This window comes from Bombina bombina, chromosome 1, assembly GCF_027579735.1.
Source record: "Bombina bombina isolate aBomBom1 chromosome 1, aBomBom1.pri, whole genome shotgun sequence".
NCBI classification, from domain to species: Eukaryota; Metazoa; Chordata; class Amphibia; order Anura; family Bombinatoridae; genus Bombina; species Bombina bombina.
The window spans coordinates 798278984-798297300 of NC_069499.1; the positions used below are offsets into that span (position 1 = coordinate 798278984).

At 38.2% G+C, this 18317-nt stretch overlaps 1 protein-coding gene across 1 annotated transcript in view; it reads left to right on the top strand.

Moving 5' to 3' along the window:
- FANCA (FA complementation group A) overlaps window positions 1-18317 on the top strand; it is a 442214-nt gene that overhangs the window by 382110 nt on the left and 41787 nt on the right. The window contains 1 exon segment of the mRNA XM_053699359.1: window positions 7373-7465. Within this exon segment, the coding sequence (XP_053555334.1) occupies window positions 7373-7401 (29 nt within the window). The 3' untranslated portion in view covers window positions 7402-7465.

The window sequence follows — 18317 nt, forward strand, 5'->3', positions numbered from 1 at the left end:
AACCTATGCATTCGCTGGATATTAAATTACTTTCTTGGAAAGTTTTGTTTCTTTTGACCATCTCTTCTGCTAGAAGAGTTTCTGAATTATCTGCTCTTTCTTGTGAGTCTCCTTTTCTGATTTTTCATCAGGATAAGGCGGTTTTGCGAACTTCATTTAAATTTTTACCTAAGGTTGTGAATTCTAACAACATTAGTAGAGAAATTGTAGTTCCTTCATTGTGTCCTAATCCTAAGGACTCTAAGGAAAGATCGTTGCATTCTTTGGATGTAGTTAGAGCTTTGAAATATTATGTTGAAGCTACTAAAGATTTCCGAAAGACTTCTAGTCTATTTGTTATCTTTTCTGGTTCTAGGAAAGGTCAGAAGGCTTCTGCCATTTCTTTGGCACCGTAGTTAAGTCTTTGATTCATCATGCTTATGTTGAGTCGGGTAGAACTCCGCCTCAAAGGATTACAGCTCATTCAACTAGGTCAGTCTCTACTTCCTGGGCATTTAGGAATGAAGCTTCGGTTGATCAGATTTGCAAAGCAGCAACTTGGTCTTCTTTGCATACTTTTACTATATTCTACCATTTTGATGTGTTTTCTTCCTCAGAAGCAGTCTTTGGTAGAAGAGTACTTCAGGCAGCTGTTCCAGTTTGATTCTTCTGCTTATATTTTCAGTTTTTTTCATTATAAGATTTAAACTTTGTTTTGGGTGTGGATTATTTTTCAGCGGAATTGGCTGTCTTTATTTTATCCCTCCCTCTCTAGTGACTCTTGCGTGGGAGATCCACATCTTGGGTATTCATTATCCCATACGTCACTAGCTCATGGACTCTTGCTAATTACATGAAAGAAAACATAATTTATGTAAGAACTTACCTGATAAATTCATTTCTGTCATATTAGCAAGAGTCCATGAGGCCCACCCTTTTTTTGTGGTGATGATTTTTTTTGTATAAAGCACAATTATTCCAATTCCTTATTTTTTATGCTTTCGCACTTTTTTTCTTATCACCCCACTTCTTGGCTATTCGTTAAACTGATTTGTGGGTGTGGTGAGGGGTGTATTTATAGGCATTTTGAGGTTTGGGAAACTTTGCCCCTCCTGGTAGGAATGTATATCCCATACGTCACTAGCTCATGGACTCTTGCTAATATGAAAGAAATGAATTTATCAGGTAAGTACTTACATAAATTATGTTTTTTCTATTACATATTGCAAGATGTCTCAGATTGACCCTGGATCAAAAGCTACTTCTGGAAAAACGCTTGACTGAGTTCAGTCCTACCAAAGCTAAGTTCATTTATTTTAAATGTTATGAATGTTTATCTTTAGCTATGGTTTGTAATAAGTTATTATGATAAACTTTTACATGCAGAATCCATTAGTATTTATGACTTTATATATTGCCATTCTTTTTACATCTTATGTACAAGAAATATTTAGAAGATTTATAAGAAATATTTTTCTGATTCTATTTTAAAGGCTTTGTCTGACATCGTGCCTTCTAATAAAAAAATGTAGGTCTTTTTCACTTCTTTTTTAATTATTGAAGTTTCAAATGACCAACAACATACTGATTTATCCTTCTCTGATGATGTTTTTTTCTCATTCAGAATTTTCTTCATCAGATATTGACACTAACAAATCTACTTTTTTTTTTTTTTTTATTAAAGTACATTTGTTCTTTGTTGAAAAGGTGTTGATTATTTTGGATATTAAGGTAACTAGTTCTTTTTCAAGACTAGCTAACACTATTTCTGTTTATTTATTCTTCTGTGTTTTCAGAGGTTTTCTTTCCAATTCCTCATACTAGGGAATGGAATAGGCTGAGAATTTTCTTTTATTCCTTCTTCAAAGGTTTTAAACTATATTCTTTGCCAGCAGTTAAATTCAGTTTGGAGGGTTCTCCAATTTATTGGGGCTATCTCTACTCCTACTATTTATGCTATTGTTTCTATAGCAAAATAGTATTTATTTTCCTTTAGATGGTTGTATCTTATTTATGGAAAATTATTTAGTTTCATGTACTTTTCTTGGTCCTGTGATTTATTTGGATGTTGCAATTGCTTCATTTTGTTCTGTTTACTTTAAGATCAAGTATCAGATTATGATTTATTTTAGCACTGTTAAGGGACAACATTTACTAGACTAGGTGCTGTTGCATTTGTCTTGTTGTTTTGCATTTTTTGATTATGCAAGTCCACTGTATTGACTGGTCCTTTAACTGGACTATCATGCTAATAATTTCATTTGTGTCTTCATTTTATTGAATATTTTCGCAAATGAGGGTTAATCTATGTCTTTAGCTATTTTAGCTAGAAGAATTTTGTGATTTTTAAAAATCCATATTTCTTTTGTTCTAAGATAATCAATTATTTGTTTTATAATTGGATTCAATTCTTAACTGTTACTCTGGGCTTCAAGATTGAGTTCTAAGACTAAAACTTTAAGCTTATACTAGTTTGGTTGTTCTTATTAAGGAACGAATTCCTGAATTCTTTCCCAAGTAACATGTTTTTAATTGGAAATTTTTCAGTTCGAAATCAGCTCCCTAAAATTGCGATGTACGTGCCGTATTCCAGCTTGGCTGGCAAGGGGCAGGTTAAGACTTCTTTGAAATTTATTTGGTTCTATTCGGTCCAAATTTCTTTGATTTTATTCCAGTAAGGCTAACACTTTCTTTAAGTGTGTTTTGGTCCTATATATTTTGGGTACTGTTGAAGCATGGCTGGGCACCCATGGGGTTCAAGCGCTGCTCAGACCTGGAATCTTCTGGGGTATTTCTTCCAGTTCAGTTTTTAGGAACTGGGTTTTGGAGTTTTATTCAAACTATTCTGCCTTTTTTTGGTCAGTGATAGCATTATTTGTTTTCATTAGATACAATAAATGCATATTTTCATTTTTCTGTTTTCATTCAGATTATTTTCTGAGGATGCGGAATCTCATATGATTCACTTTGCTCTTCAGGACATAGTTAGAGGATCTTTTTTTCTAAAGCTCTTGAATCCTCACACAAGGGTCACCTTTTTTAGGTTTCCAGATAGTTTGTGTCACTGTCTTTGTCTCTATCAGACAAGGGACAATTTTATTGTGTTCCGTTTGTCGGTACCTTTAGTCTCTATTATTTCCTTCAGTTGCTATATATGCATAGAAGTTTTAGGTCTTATGGCCACAGCATTGGATTTAATTCCCTTTTGCTCATTTTCAATAGAAAGAACCTTTCCAGTCTTTTATGCTGAATTATGGTGCAGGGTTTCTAAGATTTTGCATTTTAAATCTTCGAATCCTAATATTTATCTCTCTTGATTTGGTGGTTAAGATCACCATCATTTAGTTCTACAGGTCTCTTCGTTTCTTTCAACCTGGACCATGATCTCTACAGATGTGAGTCTTTTTTGGTTGGGAGGCTGTCTGAGGATCTCTGTCAGCACAAGGGGTTTGGAAATCTCAGGAGGCGAGATTACCATTTGATATTTTAGAACTCCGTGCTTTCTCAGAGTTTTTCAGTTAGTTTCTTTTTGAAGAAGAGATGTTTAATGTTTTTCAGACAATATCACTACTATGGTGTATGTCAATCATCAGAGTAGGACTATCAGTCCTTAGGCTGTGACAGAAGTGTCTCGGATATTAGCTTGGGCTAAATCCAGTTCCTATCTAAATTCTGTGTTTTTTTTTCCCAGGTATAGATATTTGGGAAGCGGATTATCTCTGTTAATCAAGCTTTTCTTCCGGGAGAATGGCCTCTCTTACCCAGATATGTTTTTCATCTCATCTGAATAAAGAACTTCCCAGGGGCCTATTAAGGTCCGGGAATCTTCAGGCGGAAGTAGTGTATGCATTGACATTTCTTTGGAATTATCTTTTTGCCTATTTTTTTACGCCTCTAGTTCTTCTTCCAAAATTCTTATGGAGTATTTGTTTGTTATGCCGGTAGCTCCAGCATGGCCTCTCAGGTTTTGGTATACGAATCTCATTCGGATGGCCAGTTGCCAACGTTGGACACCTCCGTTTAAACCAGACCTTTTCTTTCTCAAGGCCATTTTTTCCATCAGGATCTCAAATCATTACATTTGAAGGGATGGAGATTGAACGCTTGGTTTTTAGTCATAGAGGTTTTTCTGACTCATTGATTAATACTATGTTTCAGGCTCATAAATCTGTCTCTAGAAAGATTTATATTGAGTCTGGAAGACCTACTTTTCTTGGCATTCTTTTAAAATTCATAGAATTTTATTATTTTTTTCAGGTTGATTTGGATAAGGTTTTGTCTTCAATTCTTTGTTAGGACAAATCTCTACTCTTTCTGTTCTTTTTTCACAGAAAGATTGCTAATCATCCTGATATTCATTGTGTTGTACAGGCTTTGGTCCATATCAAGCCTGTCATTAATTCAATCTCTCCTCTTTGGAGTCTCAATTTGGTGCTGAGGGCTTTACAGGCTCCTCCGTTTGAAACTATGCATTTTCTGAACGTTAAATTACTTTCTTGGAAAAGTATTGTTCCTTTTGGTTATTTCTTCTACTAGAAGAGTTTTTGAGTTATCTGCTCTTTTTTTTGTGAATATCCTTTTCTGATTTTTCATCAGGATAAGGCAGTGTTACTTCCTGATATTCATCATTTTTTTCAGGTTTTGATTCGTATCAAACCTGTCATTAAGCCAATTTCTCCTCGGAGTCTTAATTGGGTTCTGAAGGTTTTTCAGGCTCTTCTATTTTGAGCATATGCTTGCTCTGGACATTCATTACTTTCATGGAAAGTATTATTCTTTTTGGACATCTCTTCAGCTAGAACAGTTTTTGAATTATCTGTTCTTTCTTGTGAATCTCCTTGTTCTGATTTTTCATCAGGATAAGGTGTTTTTTTACTGTCCTCATTTCAATTTTCACCTAAGTTGTGAATTCTAACAACATTAGTGGAGGAATTATTGTATTTTCCTTGTGTCCTAATCCTAAGAATTCTTTGGTAAGATTCTTACATTCTTTAGGATGTGGTAAGAGTTTTGAAATATTATGTTGAAGCTACTCAGATTTCAGACAGACTTCTAGTCTATTTGTTATCTTTTCTGGTTTTAGGAAGGTCAGAAGGCTTCTGCCATTTCTTTGGCATCTTGGTTAAGCTTTTGATTCATCATGCTTATTTGGAGTCGGATTATTCCCCGTCTCAGAGGATTACGGCTCATTCCCTGTCTCAGAGGATTACGGCTCATTCTACTAGGTCAGTTTCTACTTCCTGGGCTTTTTAAGAATGAAGCTTCTGTTGATCAAATTTGCAAATCAATGACTTGGTCTTCTTTGCATACTTTTACTAAATTCTACCATTTTGATGTTTTCTCTTCTTTAGAAGCAGTTTTTGGTAGAATAGTATTTCAGGCAGCTGTTTCAGTTTGATTCTTCTGCTTATAATTTCAGTTTTTTTTCATTATTAAAATTGAAACTTTTGATTTGGGTAGTGGATTAATTTTTCAGCAGAATTGGCTGTCTTTATTTTATCCCTCCCTCTCTAGTGACTCTGGCGTGGAAGTTCCACATCTTGGGTATTTATATCCCATACGTCACTAGCTCATGGACTCTTGCTAATTACATGAAAGAAAACATAATTTATGTATGAACTTACCTGATAAATTCATTTCTTTCATATTAGCAAGAGTCCATGAGGCCCACCCTTTTTTGTGGTGGTTATGATTTTTTTGTATAAAGCACAATTATTCCAATTCCTTATTTTTTTTATGCTTTCGCTCTTTTCTTATCACCCCACTTCTTGGCTATTCGTTAAACTGAATTGTGGGTGTGGTGAGGGGTGTATTTATAGGCATTTTAAGGTTTGGGAAACTTTGCCCCTCCTGGTAGGAATGTATATCCCATACGTCACTAGCTCATTGACTCTTGCTAATATGAAAGAAATGAATTTATCAGGTAAGTTCTTACATAAATTATGTTTTCATAAATGTTTTTTTTAAATAATAATTTTAAAATTAAAATGTTCCCCACCAGTATGTAACAACTACCTATCACATGGCAGCAACTCAGTGCATCTAGACATGGTGAAGACGATTTGCTGAAGTTCAAACCGAGCATCAGAATCGTGAAGAAAGGGGATTTAAGTGACTTTGAACGTGGCATGGTTGTTGGTGCCAGACGGGCTGGTCTGAGTATTTCAAAAACTGCCAATCTACTGGGGTTTACAGAGAATGGTCTGAAAAAGAGAAAATATTCGGTATGGGGCAGTTGTGTGGATGACAATGCCTTGTTGATGTCAGAGGAGAATGGTCAGATTGGTCCGAGATGATAAAAAGGCAACAGTAACGCAAATAAGCACTTGTTACAACCAAGGTATGCAAAATACCATCTCTGAACACACAACTCGTCTAACCTTGAAGCAGTTGGGCTACAGCAGTAGAATACCACACTGGGTGCCACTCCTGTCAGCTAAGTACAGGAAACGGCGGCTATAATCCGCACAGGCTCACCAAAATTGGACAATAGAAGATCGAAAAAATGTTGCCTGGTCTGATGAGTCTCTATTTCAGCTGCGATATTCAGATGGTAGGGTCAGAATTTGGCGTAAACAACATGAAAACATCTTGCCTTGTATCAACGGTTCATTATCGCTCGCACACAACTTTTATGCTCCACTCGTAATCTGGCCCTTAAAGGGGAATGAGATTTATCCACAAAATAAATATTTGAAAGTATTTAGACTATCTTTCGGTTAGCAAACTTGGATAGCTTTGCAGTCTAGCGACATAACACTGAAGTATATATTTTTTCTACACATGTACAATAGCTCTTGCAATGGCCAAGTGTTCATTGTGTAGCTTATTATGGCCACGGTTCTAAATTCTACAATTACCAGAGTTCTAAGGTCTACAATTAGAGTTAAATTACAGGAAAAGGAGGGAAAAATAATGAATAAAGTACATTGGAAAGTATTAAGTACATGTAATTAAATATTTTATGGGGAAACTTAATTTGAGGGGGGGGGGGTAATCTCTTTTTTATTAAATTTTCATATATTAACAGGTGAAAAAAACAAAAAGAACAATAAACCAAAAAGGCATAAAAATATATATAAAAAAAGAAAATAATAATTTGTGTCATGGTGTGAAATACCTACACATTCGTACTTTGTTACACAGATTTATTAAAAGGTTGTAAGCCCCACACTGTCAATTTGAGTTTTGTCCCTTTTACAATGTATTTCACAATATTTAGCTTGTTCTAGCTAGCTAAACTGAAAAGTTTAGTGCTAGAATACCAATTACATTATAATGACAAAATTAAAACCTGTGTGATGTTAATAATATCATTTCAATTAGGTACTTTGCTTATTTTTATACTCCTCTCTACCATCTGTTGTACTGATACAGTTTGTCCTTTTCTCAGATGAATTACCCAGAGCTAGTCATGCGTAGCCGTCAGTTCCTGATATGCTGCATTCCCAAGTGTCCAAAACTAAGCAGCACACTTAGGAGCCAGGTATGTTCATACAGTTAATGAATTTTGGTGAACACTTTTGATTTATTCATTATGATGCTGTTGTTTAATTGTATAGTATTGTTAAAGAACAAAATCTATACTTTAAATCAATTTCTTTATATTCTAAATAATAGCATATTCAATAGCCTTGGGTATCTTGCTCCTTTAACAGTTGGGCTAGGTAGAAACTCACAGAGTCCTTGAGGCACCTCCTCATTCCTTAAAACTCCTTCAGTGCTTTTAGGCTGGTTAAGAACTATTATTATCAGCATTTATTTGTAGAGCGCCAAAAGATTCTGCAGAGCTAAAAAGAAAGTATTGACCTAACAATGACTTATGAAAAAGACTAGGTACCAGCAAAGTAAAATTCCCAGTTGGGTTGACGCATGCTGTTGTTTTGAATATGAAGAAAGACATTTATTGTAAATATGTATTTTGTTCTCTCATATTCTTGTAGCCACATGTCCGTTACACGTGAGCCTCCTAAACCAGAATCCTATATAAACAACCAAGTTTCTGAATATAGTGCTAGATCTGTACATGCTAATTAGTAGAGCACACTCTGACTGGGGGATTTTCCGTGTTTCTTACAACCAGCAGTGATATATCCGCTAATCAAATATATACAGTGTATTTCTCCACAACTAATAGGACATTCAATGCTAAATACTTGCAAGCTTAAATGTCATAAGAGGTAGTAATCTCCATTTTTGTATCCGGTACATGAAAGAGCAGCTATTAATATAGTAAGAAACTAAATGAGGTTGAAAGAAGCCAGAAGTCCATTGAGTTCAACCTATACACATCCTTCCTGATTTACATTAAAGGAGTTGCCAACTGAATTTACATTAAACAATTAGAAAGCCAACCCATTTAATACAAGCAATCATACCCCTCTGAATTCTGTTTATTAAATATACTAAATAATTTGATATTGGAAGTAACAGGAAATATGTTTGAGAACAACTTTATTCCTAGGGATTAGTTGCTTATTGGTTGATGAGGACAACTCCCACAGCTCTGCTAGTATACAAGGATCTGCCTCCCCAAAACCAAAACGTTTTTTGTTTTGTTGTTTCAAGACAGGACCAATTATAGAAAAAGTATTATATCATCTGTAAATACCACAGAATCCTGCTTTTGGTACAATACTTGGTGACCTTTCATTTTATTAATCAGCATTCAGGGTTTGAATTTCTGAACATTGTAGTGCAATGACTATTCTCCTTCATAAACTGCTTAGGGAACTGACCTCACAACTTAGCAGATTTGTAAGTATATTTGTCGGAGATTGCTCATGGGTTGCAATATGCATGATGGATAGGTGTAGCATATGTCATGGCATCCCTATGTCTTCCCCTCAATGCTGGCTTATGTAAACCACCTAACCGGCTACTGCCACAACTGGTGGTTCCACGTTTCCAAAGCTAGAAACGTGGATCTGATTCATAAGATGTTGATATAGATAAGGTAACTACCAGACAACACTGCTTCCCTAGGATCTAACTGCAAATGAGAAATATGCACTTATGGAAAGTTCCTGGTATAAAATGTTTAGTTTTTGATCCCACAGGGATATGAAAAAATTAGCTCCATTGTTCTTGTATGAAACCTGGTGAATGGATCATTTCTTTAGTCACAACCATCATGCCAAGGCCTATTATACATTTGCTTTATGCTGGCAAGAGCAAATCTCTGAGTCTGTGGATTATTTTTATGGTTTAGTAAGTCAGAGCTTGACAGATCCTGGGGACTGACATTTCTGACTTGGCACCTACAAAAGCGTCCCCTGCTGTTTGTTCTGCTTGTAAAGACACTTTTGTAACCCAAGTATCGCTCTGTGTGTGTGTGTGTGTGTGTGTATATATATATATATATATATATGTATATATATATATATATATTAAAAACATATGTGAAGTCCCATTTGAGAGCTACAAACTTTGCAGTTTCCAAGGACACTGCCAGTAATTGGTGAGGTCATCCCACTGGCAAAATTCTTGATCAGAAGCTGCAAGGCTTGTGGTTTCTAAGCAGGACTGAACCTGTGTGTCTAGATCAGTGGCAGCTGATTATTTCTTTCATGTAATTAGCAAGAGTCCATGAGCTAGTGACGTATGGGATATACATTCCTACCAGGAGGGGCAAAGTTTCCCAAACCTCAAAATGCCTACAAATACACCCCTCACCACACCCACAAATCAGTTTTACAAACTTTGCCTCCTATGGAGTTGGTGAAGTAAGTTTGTGCTAGATTCTACGTTGATATGCGCTCCGCAGCAGGTTGGAGCCCGGTTTTCCTCTCAGCGTGCAGTGAATGTCAGAGGGATGTGAGGAGAGTATTGCCTATTTGAATTCAATGATCTCCTTCTACGGGGTCTATTTCATAGGTTCTCTGTTATCGGTCGTAGAGATTCATCTCTTACCTCCCTTTTCAGATCGACGATATACTCTTATATATATATATATATACCATTACCTCTGCTGATTTTCGTTTCAGTACTGGTTTGGCTTTCTACAACATGTAGATGAGTGTCCTGGGGTAAGTAAGTCTTATTTTCTGTGACACTCTAAGCTATGGTTGGGCACTTTTTTATAAAGTTCTAAATATATGTATTCAAACATTTATTTGCCTTGACTCAGGATGTTCAACATTCCTTATTTCCAGACAGTCAGTTTCATATTTGGGATAATGCATTTGAATAAAACAATTTTTTTCTTACCTTAAAATTTGACTTTTCCCTGTGGGCTGTTAGGCTCGCGGGGGCTGAAAATGCTTCATTTTATTGCGTCATTCTTGGCGCTGACTTTTTTGGAGCAAAAATTTTTTTCTGTTTCCGGCGTCATACGTGTCGCCGGAAGTTGCGTCATTTTTGACGTTCTTTTGCGCCAAAAATGTCGGCGTTCCGGATGTGGCGTCATTTTTGGCGCCAAAAGCATTTAGGCGCCAAATAATGTGGGCGTATTATTTGGCGCTAAAAAAATATGGGCGTCACTTTTGTCTCTACATTATTTAAGTCTCATTTTTTATTGCTTCTGGTTGCTAGAAGCTTGTTCACTGGCATTTTTTCCCATTCCTGAAACTGTCATTTAAGGAATTTGATCAATTTTGCTTTATATGTTGTTTTTTCTATTACATATTGCAAGATGTCCCATGTTGAAGCTGAGTCAGAAGATACTTCTGGAAAATCGCTGCCTGGTGCTGGAGCTACCAAAGCTATGTGTATCTGCTGTAAACTTTTGGTAGCTGTTCCTCCAGCTGTTGTTTGTATTGAATGTCATGACAAACTTGTTAATGCAGATAATATTTCCTTTAGTAAAGTTACATTACCTGTTGCTGTTCCATCAACATCTAATACTCAGAGTGTTCCTGATAACATAAGAGATTTTGTTTCTAAATCCATTAAGAAGGCTATTTCTGTTTTCTGAAGTAATTTCCAGAGAATGGAATAATTTGGGTAATTCATTTACTCCTTCTAAACGTTTTAAGCAATTATATCCTGTGCCATCTGACAGATTAGAATTTTGGGACAAAATCCCTTAGGTTGATGGGGCTGTCTCTACTCTTGCTAAGCGTACTACCATTCCTACGGCAGATGGTACTTCCTTTAAGGATCCTTTAGATAGGAAAATTGAATCCTTTCTAAGAAAAGCTTACTTGTGTTCAGGTAATCTTCTTAGACCTGCTATATCTTTGGCGGATGTTGCTGCAGCTTCAACTTTTTGGTTGGAAGCTTTAGCGCAACAAGTAACAGATCATAATTCTCATAGCATTATTATTCTTCTTCAACATGCTAATAATTTTATTTGTGATGCCATCTTTGATATCATTAGAGTTGATGTCAGGTATATGTCTCTAGCTATTTTAGCTAGAAGAGCTTTATGGCTTAAAACTTGGAATGCTGATATGTCTTCTAAGTCTACTCTGCTTTCCCTTTCTTTCCAGGGTAATAAATTATTTGGTTCTCAGTTGGATTCTATTATCTCAACTGTTACTGGAGGGAAAGGAACTTTTTTACCACAGAATAAAAAATCTAAAGGTAAATTTAGGTCTAATAATCGTTTTCGTTCCTTTCGTCACAACAAGGAACAAAAGCCTGATCCTTCATCCTCAGGAGCGGTATCAGTTTGGAAACCATCTCCAGTCTGGAATAAATCCAAGCCTTTTAGAAAATCAAAGCCAGCTCCTAAGTCCACATGAAGGTGCGGCCCTCATTCCAGCTCAGCTGGTAGGGGGCAGATTACGTTTTTTCAAAGGAATTTGGATCAATTCCGTTCACAATCTTTGGATTCAGAATATTGTTTCAGAAGGGTACAGAATTGGCTTCAAGATAAGGCCTCCTGCAAAGAGATTTTTTCTTTCCCGTGTCCCAGTAAATCCAGCGAAGGCTCAAGCATTTCTGAAATGTGTTTCAGATCTAGAGTTGGCTGGAGTAATTATGCCAGTTCCAGTTCAGGAACAGGGGCTGGTGTTTTATTCAAATCTCTTCATTGTACCAAAGAAGGAGAATTCCTTCAGACCAGTTCTGGATCTAAAAATATTGAATCGTTATGTAAGGATACCAACATTCAAAATGGTAACTGTAAGGACTATCCTGCCTTTTGTTCAGCAAGGGCATTATATGTCTACAATAGATTTACAGGATGCATATCTGCATATTCCGATTCATCCAGATCACCATCGTTTAGTTCAGGGGGCTTCTTTTGTTCTTTTGACCTGGACTGTAATCTCAACAGATGCAAGTCTTACAGGTTGGGGAGCTGTGTGGGGGTCTCTGACGGCACAAGGGGTTTGGGAATCTCAGGAGGGATTATCTCAGTCGCCAAACGTTGCATCCGGGCGAATGGTCTCTTCACCCAGAGGTATTTCTTCAGATTGTCCAAATGTGGGGACTTCCAGAAATAGATCTGATGGCCTCTCATCTAAACAAGAAACTTACCAGGTATCTGTCCAGATCCAGGGATCCTCAAGCGGAAGCAGTGGATGCATTGTCACTTCCTTGGAAGTATCATCCTGCTTATATCTTTCCGCCTCTAGTTCTTCTTCCAAGAGTGATCTCCAAGATTCTGAAGGAATGCTCGTTTGTTCTGCTGGTAGCTCCAGCATGGCCTCACTGGTTTTGGTATGCGGATCTTGTCCGGATGGCCTCTTGCCAACCGTGGACTCTTCCGTTAAGACCAGACCTTCTGTCGCAAGGTCCTTTTTTCCATCAGGATCTCAAATCCTTAAATTTAAAGGTATGGAGATTGAACGCTTGATTCTTAGTCAAAGAGGTTTCTCTGACTCTGTGATTAATACTATGTTACAGGCTCGTAAATCTGTATCTAGGGAGATATATTATAGAGTCTGGAAGACTTATATTTCTTGGTGTCTTTCTCATCATTTTTCCTGGCATTCTTTTAGAATTCCGAGAATTTTACAGTTTCTTCAGGATGGTTTGGAGAAAGGTTTGTCTGCAAGTTCTTTGAAAGGACAAATCTCTGCTCTTTCTGTTCTTTTTCACAGAAAGATTGCTAATCTTCCTGATATTCTTTGTTTTGTACAAGCTTTGGTTCGTATAAAACCTGTCATTAAGTCAATTTCTCCTCCTTGGAGTTTGAATTTGGTTCTGGGGGCTCTTCAAGCTCCTCCGTTTGAACCTATGCATTCATTGGACATTAAATTACTTTCTTGGAAAGTTTTGTTCCTTTTGGCCATCTCTTCTGCCAGAAGAGTTTCTGAATTATCTGCTCTTTCTTGTGAGTCTCCTTTTCTGATTTTTCATCAGGATAAGGCTGTGTTGCGAACTTCTTTTGAATTTTTACCTAAGGTTGTGAATTACAACAACATTAGTAGAGAAATTGTGGTTCCTTCATTATGTCCTAATCCTAAGAATTCTAAGGAGAAATCATTGCATTCTTTGGATGTAGTTAGAGCTTTGAAATATTATGTTGAAGCTACTAAGAATTTCCGAAAGACTTCTAGTCTATTTGTTATCTTTTCCGGTTCTAGGAAAGGTCAGAAAGCCTCTGCCATTTCTTTGGCATCTTGGTTGAAATCTTTAATTCATCATGCTTATGTCGAGTCGGGTAAAACTCCGCCTCAAAGGATTACAGCTCATTCTACTAGGTCAGTTTCTACTTCCTGGGCGTTTAGGAATGAAGCTTCGGTTGATCAGATTTGCAAAGCAGCAACTTGGTCTTTGCATACTTTTACTAAATTCTACCATTTTGATGTGTTTTCTTCTTCTGAAGCTGTTTTTGGTAGAAAAGTACTTCAGGCAGCTGTTTCAGTTTGAATCTTCTGCTTATGTTTTCAGTTTTTTTCATTATAAAATTTAAACTTTATTTTGGGTGTGGATTATTTTTCAGCGGAATTGGCTGTCTTTATTTTATCCCTCCCTCTCTAGTGACTCTTGCGTGGAAAGATCCACATCTTGGGTAGTCATTATCCCATACGTCACTAGCTCATGGACTCTTGCTAATTACATGAAAGAAAACATAATTTATGTAAGAACTTACCTGATAAATTCATTTCTTTCATATTAGCAAGAGTCCATGAGGCCCACCCTTTTTGTGGTGGTTATGATTTTTTTGTATAAAGCACAATTATTCCAATTCCTTATTTTTTATGCTTTCGCACTTTTTTCTTATCACCCCACTTCTTCGCTATTCGTTAAACTGATTTGTGGGTGTGGTGAGTGGTGTATTTGTAGGCATTTTGAGGTTTGGGAAACTTTGCCCCTCCTGGTAGGAATGTATATCCCATACGTCACTAGCTCATGGACTCTTGCTAATATGAAAGAAATGAATTTATCAGGTAAGTTCTTACATAAATTATGTTTTTCATCGTTGGTGCATTTTTTTATCATTATTTTAAATTAGGAAATGGGTTGTTTTCTCTCTCTCTTTCTCAATTTTCCTTTCTATCTTCTAATTTCAATATTATCACCCCAAGGAAGAAGAAGCCATTGACTCTTATTTCCCAAATAACATATTCCAGTACAGGCTGGGATAGAACTTTGCCTTCACAAGGGATCTGCAAGTAGTCTCTTTAGAAACACTTACCCATCTAGCTCTCCATTTATACCCACTCTGACAAGTTTCACTCACAGTCCTACTTGCTGCTGGTGACATCTCTCCAAACTCTGGCCCCATAGCAATCACCAAACCTCCATACTGTCGCTCAGTCTCCCACAGTAAATACTCTAGATCAGGCTTATCCCCTTTCTTTTCTTGTGCTTTCTGGAACACTCGTTCTATCTGCAACAAACTTACAACCATTCATGACCTGTTTGTTTCTAACGCTTTCATTTTTTTTCGCAATTACCGTTTCCATTGCTGCTCTAACACATGGTGGTCTCCACTTTAGCCATATCCCTAAGCCAGGTGAGAGGCCTGGTGGCAGTGTTGGGATCCTGCTCTCCCTCTCCTGCATCTATCAGTACCTGCCTCCACTCCCATCTCTCTCCTTCTCCTCCTCTGAAGTACACCGCATTCCCCTATTCTCTCCCCTCTCTCTCAGAGAGGCAGTCATCTATCGGCCTCCTGGGCCAACCTCCCAATTCTTCGACAAGGTTGCCACCTGGATTCCTCACTTTCTCTCTACAAATATACATGCTCTAATACTTGGGAACTTCAACATCCCAATTGATAACCCAGCTTCCCTTAAACTTCTTTCACTCACATCCTTCGGTCTGTCACAAGCCACCCTATCCCATACTGATTGTGACAGACACTTTATTTACCTAGTATTTTCCTACCTCTGCTCTATATCTGGCTTCATCTGTTGCCTCTTTCCCATTTTCTTCATAAATGGAAAGTAGGGCTGCAACAACTAATCGGTAAGATTGATCATAAAAATAGTTGTCAAAGAATCTCATTATCAATTAGGTGGTCAGCGATTAGTTGGTTAATTGCACAGCACCAGCTGCTTCAATCCGATGAACTCCTGCAAATGGTATTGTGCAAACATTTTTATTTATTATTATTTTTCTATCCGATTAATCGGATGATTATTGTCCGATTAATCGGATAGAAAAAAGATTAAAAAAATAAATAAATTCAATTTTTTTTGCACCATCTTAGTTGCAGTAGATCATCAGACTAAAGCAGCTGGTGCTGTGCAACTGACCAACTAATTGCTGACCACTTAATTAACAAAATGAGATTTGTTGACAACTATTTTTATGATCAAACTTACCGATTAGTTGTTGCAGCCCTAATGGAAAGAGTCCACAGCTGCATTCATTACTTTTGGGAAATAAGAACCTGGCCACCAGGAGTCGTCAAAGGCTTAAATGCTCCTCCCACTCCCCTCATCCCCCAGTTATTTTTTGCCTTTCGTCCCAGGAGGTTGGCAGAGAAGTGTCAGAAGTTTGTTTTGTCTCTTATGGAGGGTAGTACTCTTCGACATGGGACGGGAGTTTTAAGTAATCCTATCAGTCTCTCAGTGAGGGCCTGGATGAAAGTTAGAGTCCGGAGATGCAGGGAGAGTCTTTCTGCAAAACTATCCCGACTCTCATTAACAGCTCCACAAGCAATCTGCGTTGTCGAACTTCGCTGCCTGCTTTCTTCTTCAAGTTCATGGCGGAGGCGCTGCTACAATTCATCACACTTGAAGGGCCGTGTTCCTGTTTCACGGCATGGATTCCGGTAAGATAGTTTAATTTTACTTCATCAGAATGTACTGTAACTTATTTGTTTCCTGTAAGGTGCTATCTTGCGGGACTTAAGTATAAATATAGGGCCTCAGTAAGGCTCCATTGGTATCTTGGAATCGAGGGTTAATATCTCTTGAGGGGGATTATTGAACAGGGTTTTTTTTTAATCATGTTTATGTGATTCAATCTGCTTATGTGTAGTGCTAATTGGGCTCTTGGTTTAAGAACATAAAGGCCTTTGGAAGTGACGTGACCTTATGGTTGGGCGCACTTTTTTTGGACTGTACAGTTCACCTTTCCTGTAAGGTGCTATCTTGCGGGACTTAAGTATAAATATAGGGCCTCAGTAAGGCTCCATTGGTATCTTGGAATCGAGGGTTAATATCTCTTGAGGGGGATTATTGAACAGGGTTTTTTTTTAATCATGTTTATGTGATTCGATCTGCTTATGTGTAGTGCTAATTGGGCTCTTGGTTTAAGAACATAAAGGCCTTTGGAAGTGACGTGACCTTATGGTTGGGCGCACTTTTTTTGGACTGTACGGTTCACCTTGTGACTGGGCGTGTTTACGATCCGGTTCTCCATTTCCGCATTCCTGACTGTGTGGCGACTGAAAGATTCTGGTCTGCTAGTGTCTGGTTCTTAGGAGGCGGTGAGTGACCCAGCCATTGGGGGTGTCAGGTGCTGTTTAGATTTTGTTTTTCTTATAGTCCATAGTATTATCTTCTCTATCCAGTTATGGAGGATTCTGATGCTGAGACTGTTCAAATTTCAGATTCTTCGACTTGTGAATAATGCGAATTGGCCCCGTTGACACAGGTCAATCAGTAATGTTTGATATGTGGTATTAGAGCGCCTTGTTCCTCGGGTTTGGGGAATCAAGGGTCTGCTGAGCCATCCGCCTCTGGGGGTTCTGTCCTCTGAGAGGCGAGTTCCCTACCGTTCCCTACTACTACACATGCAGGTAACCCAGATTATGTTTATCCTTCCTTACAGGGCGGCTTGTTCCCCCCGGGGGTTGCAGCATGCTTTCGCTTTCACATAGTTTTGGTGATTATGCGTCTGCAAAGTTCAGACGTTTATTTGCGTGCATTGTGCTCATGCCCTATTGTACCGGGTCTCCTGACCGTGGGTGGGCCTATACAGTTCCCTGGGGGTGTAGCTGTCCCTGAGTGTTGTGCCTTTTGTTACAGAATAGTGCGCCTTCGCGTTTTACTCAGACATGTTTTTGAGTTATTAGAGGACCCTATCCTTAACGGATACGGGAATCCGCAATATTCTTCTTCGAATGGCTCATCTCATTAGACATGAGGGTATAACGTAATCTCCTGATTGTCGGTTTGAGATCCTTTCCAGTTTTGTTGGAAAATCAGGGTTCCGTTTGGCTGGTCGTGCGGGTAGGCCTGTTTCTTCTTGGGCGTTAACATACGGGTTGTCTTATATTTTCTTTTATCCGGTTAGGATATCTTTTATTTTTTATTAGACGTTTCCTTCGGGAACTTTTTCTGGAATCAATCCTCGCTGTTACTTCTGCAGAAGTTTGTTAGTGGACACGTTAGTCCTGTGTTTGTTTGTTATTCTCTTCCCCTCTGGGGGAGGATTTAGGCAGCTTGACAGTTATGACCCCATCGACAGGCTGGTCCTGCTTGGGTTCAGTTCTTCTGTCTCGTAGCCTGTTCAGACACATGGAGCCTGTTCTGCCTGGCTGGGCCGGTTGAGGCGCTGAGTACTCACTTTATTATTTATGTTTTCATTTTACAAGTTTCAGCTACACATTCTAAAGAGGACATGTAAGTCCGTGAGGCAGAAGGATATTTCAGTCCTTATTTTGGCTTCAAGCTGGTTGACTGGGTCAATGGAGTTCCGCTGCGTCACTCTCTTTACTTCTGATGCTCTCGGGACCTAGAGTGTTCTTCCTCGCGTGGGAGGATTTGGGGCTTAGCGCCTTCTTACTGAGGCCTTTCTGAGGCTCTGGGAACTTGTGCTTTTGGACTTGTTCCTTCTATGGTCCTTTTTGGAGACCTGGTTTTCCTTTCAGGAGATAGTTGTTCCTTTTTGAGGACATTGGGGACTCCTTTGGGCTCTGCTTAGGGTTCTTCCCCGGAGATGGGAATGATCCGCACCCTTTTGTTCATGTGATCCTCTGACTCGTATTGGAGATGATGTGAAGACTAGCCTTGCTCGAGTGACGCCTGACTGGGAGTAGGTTT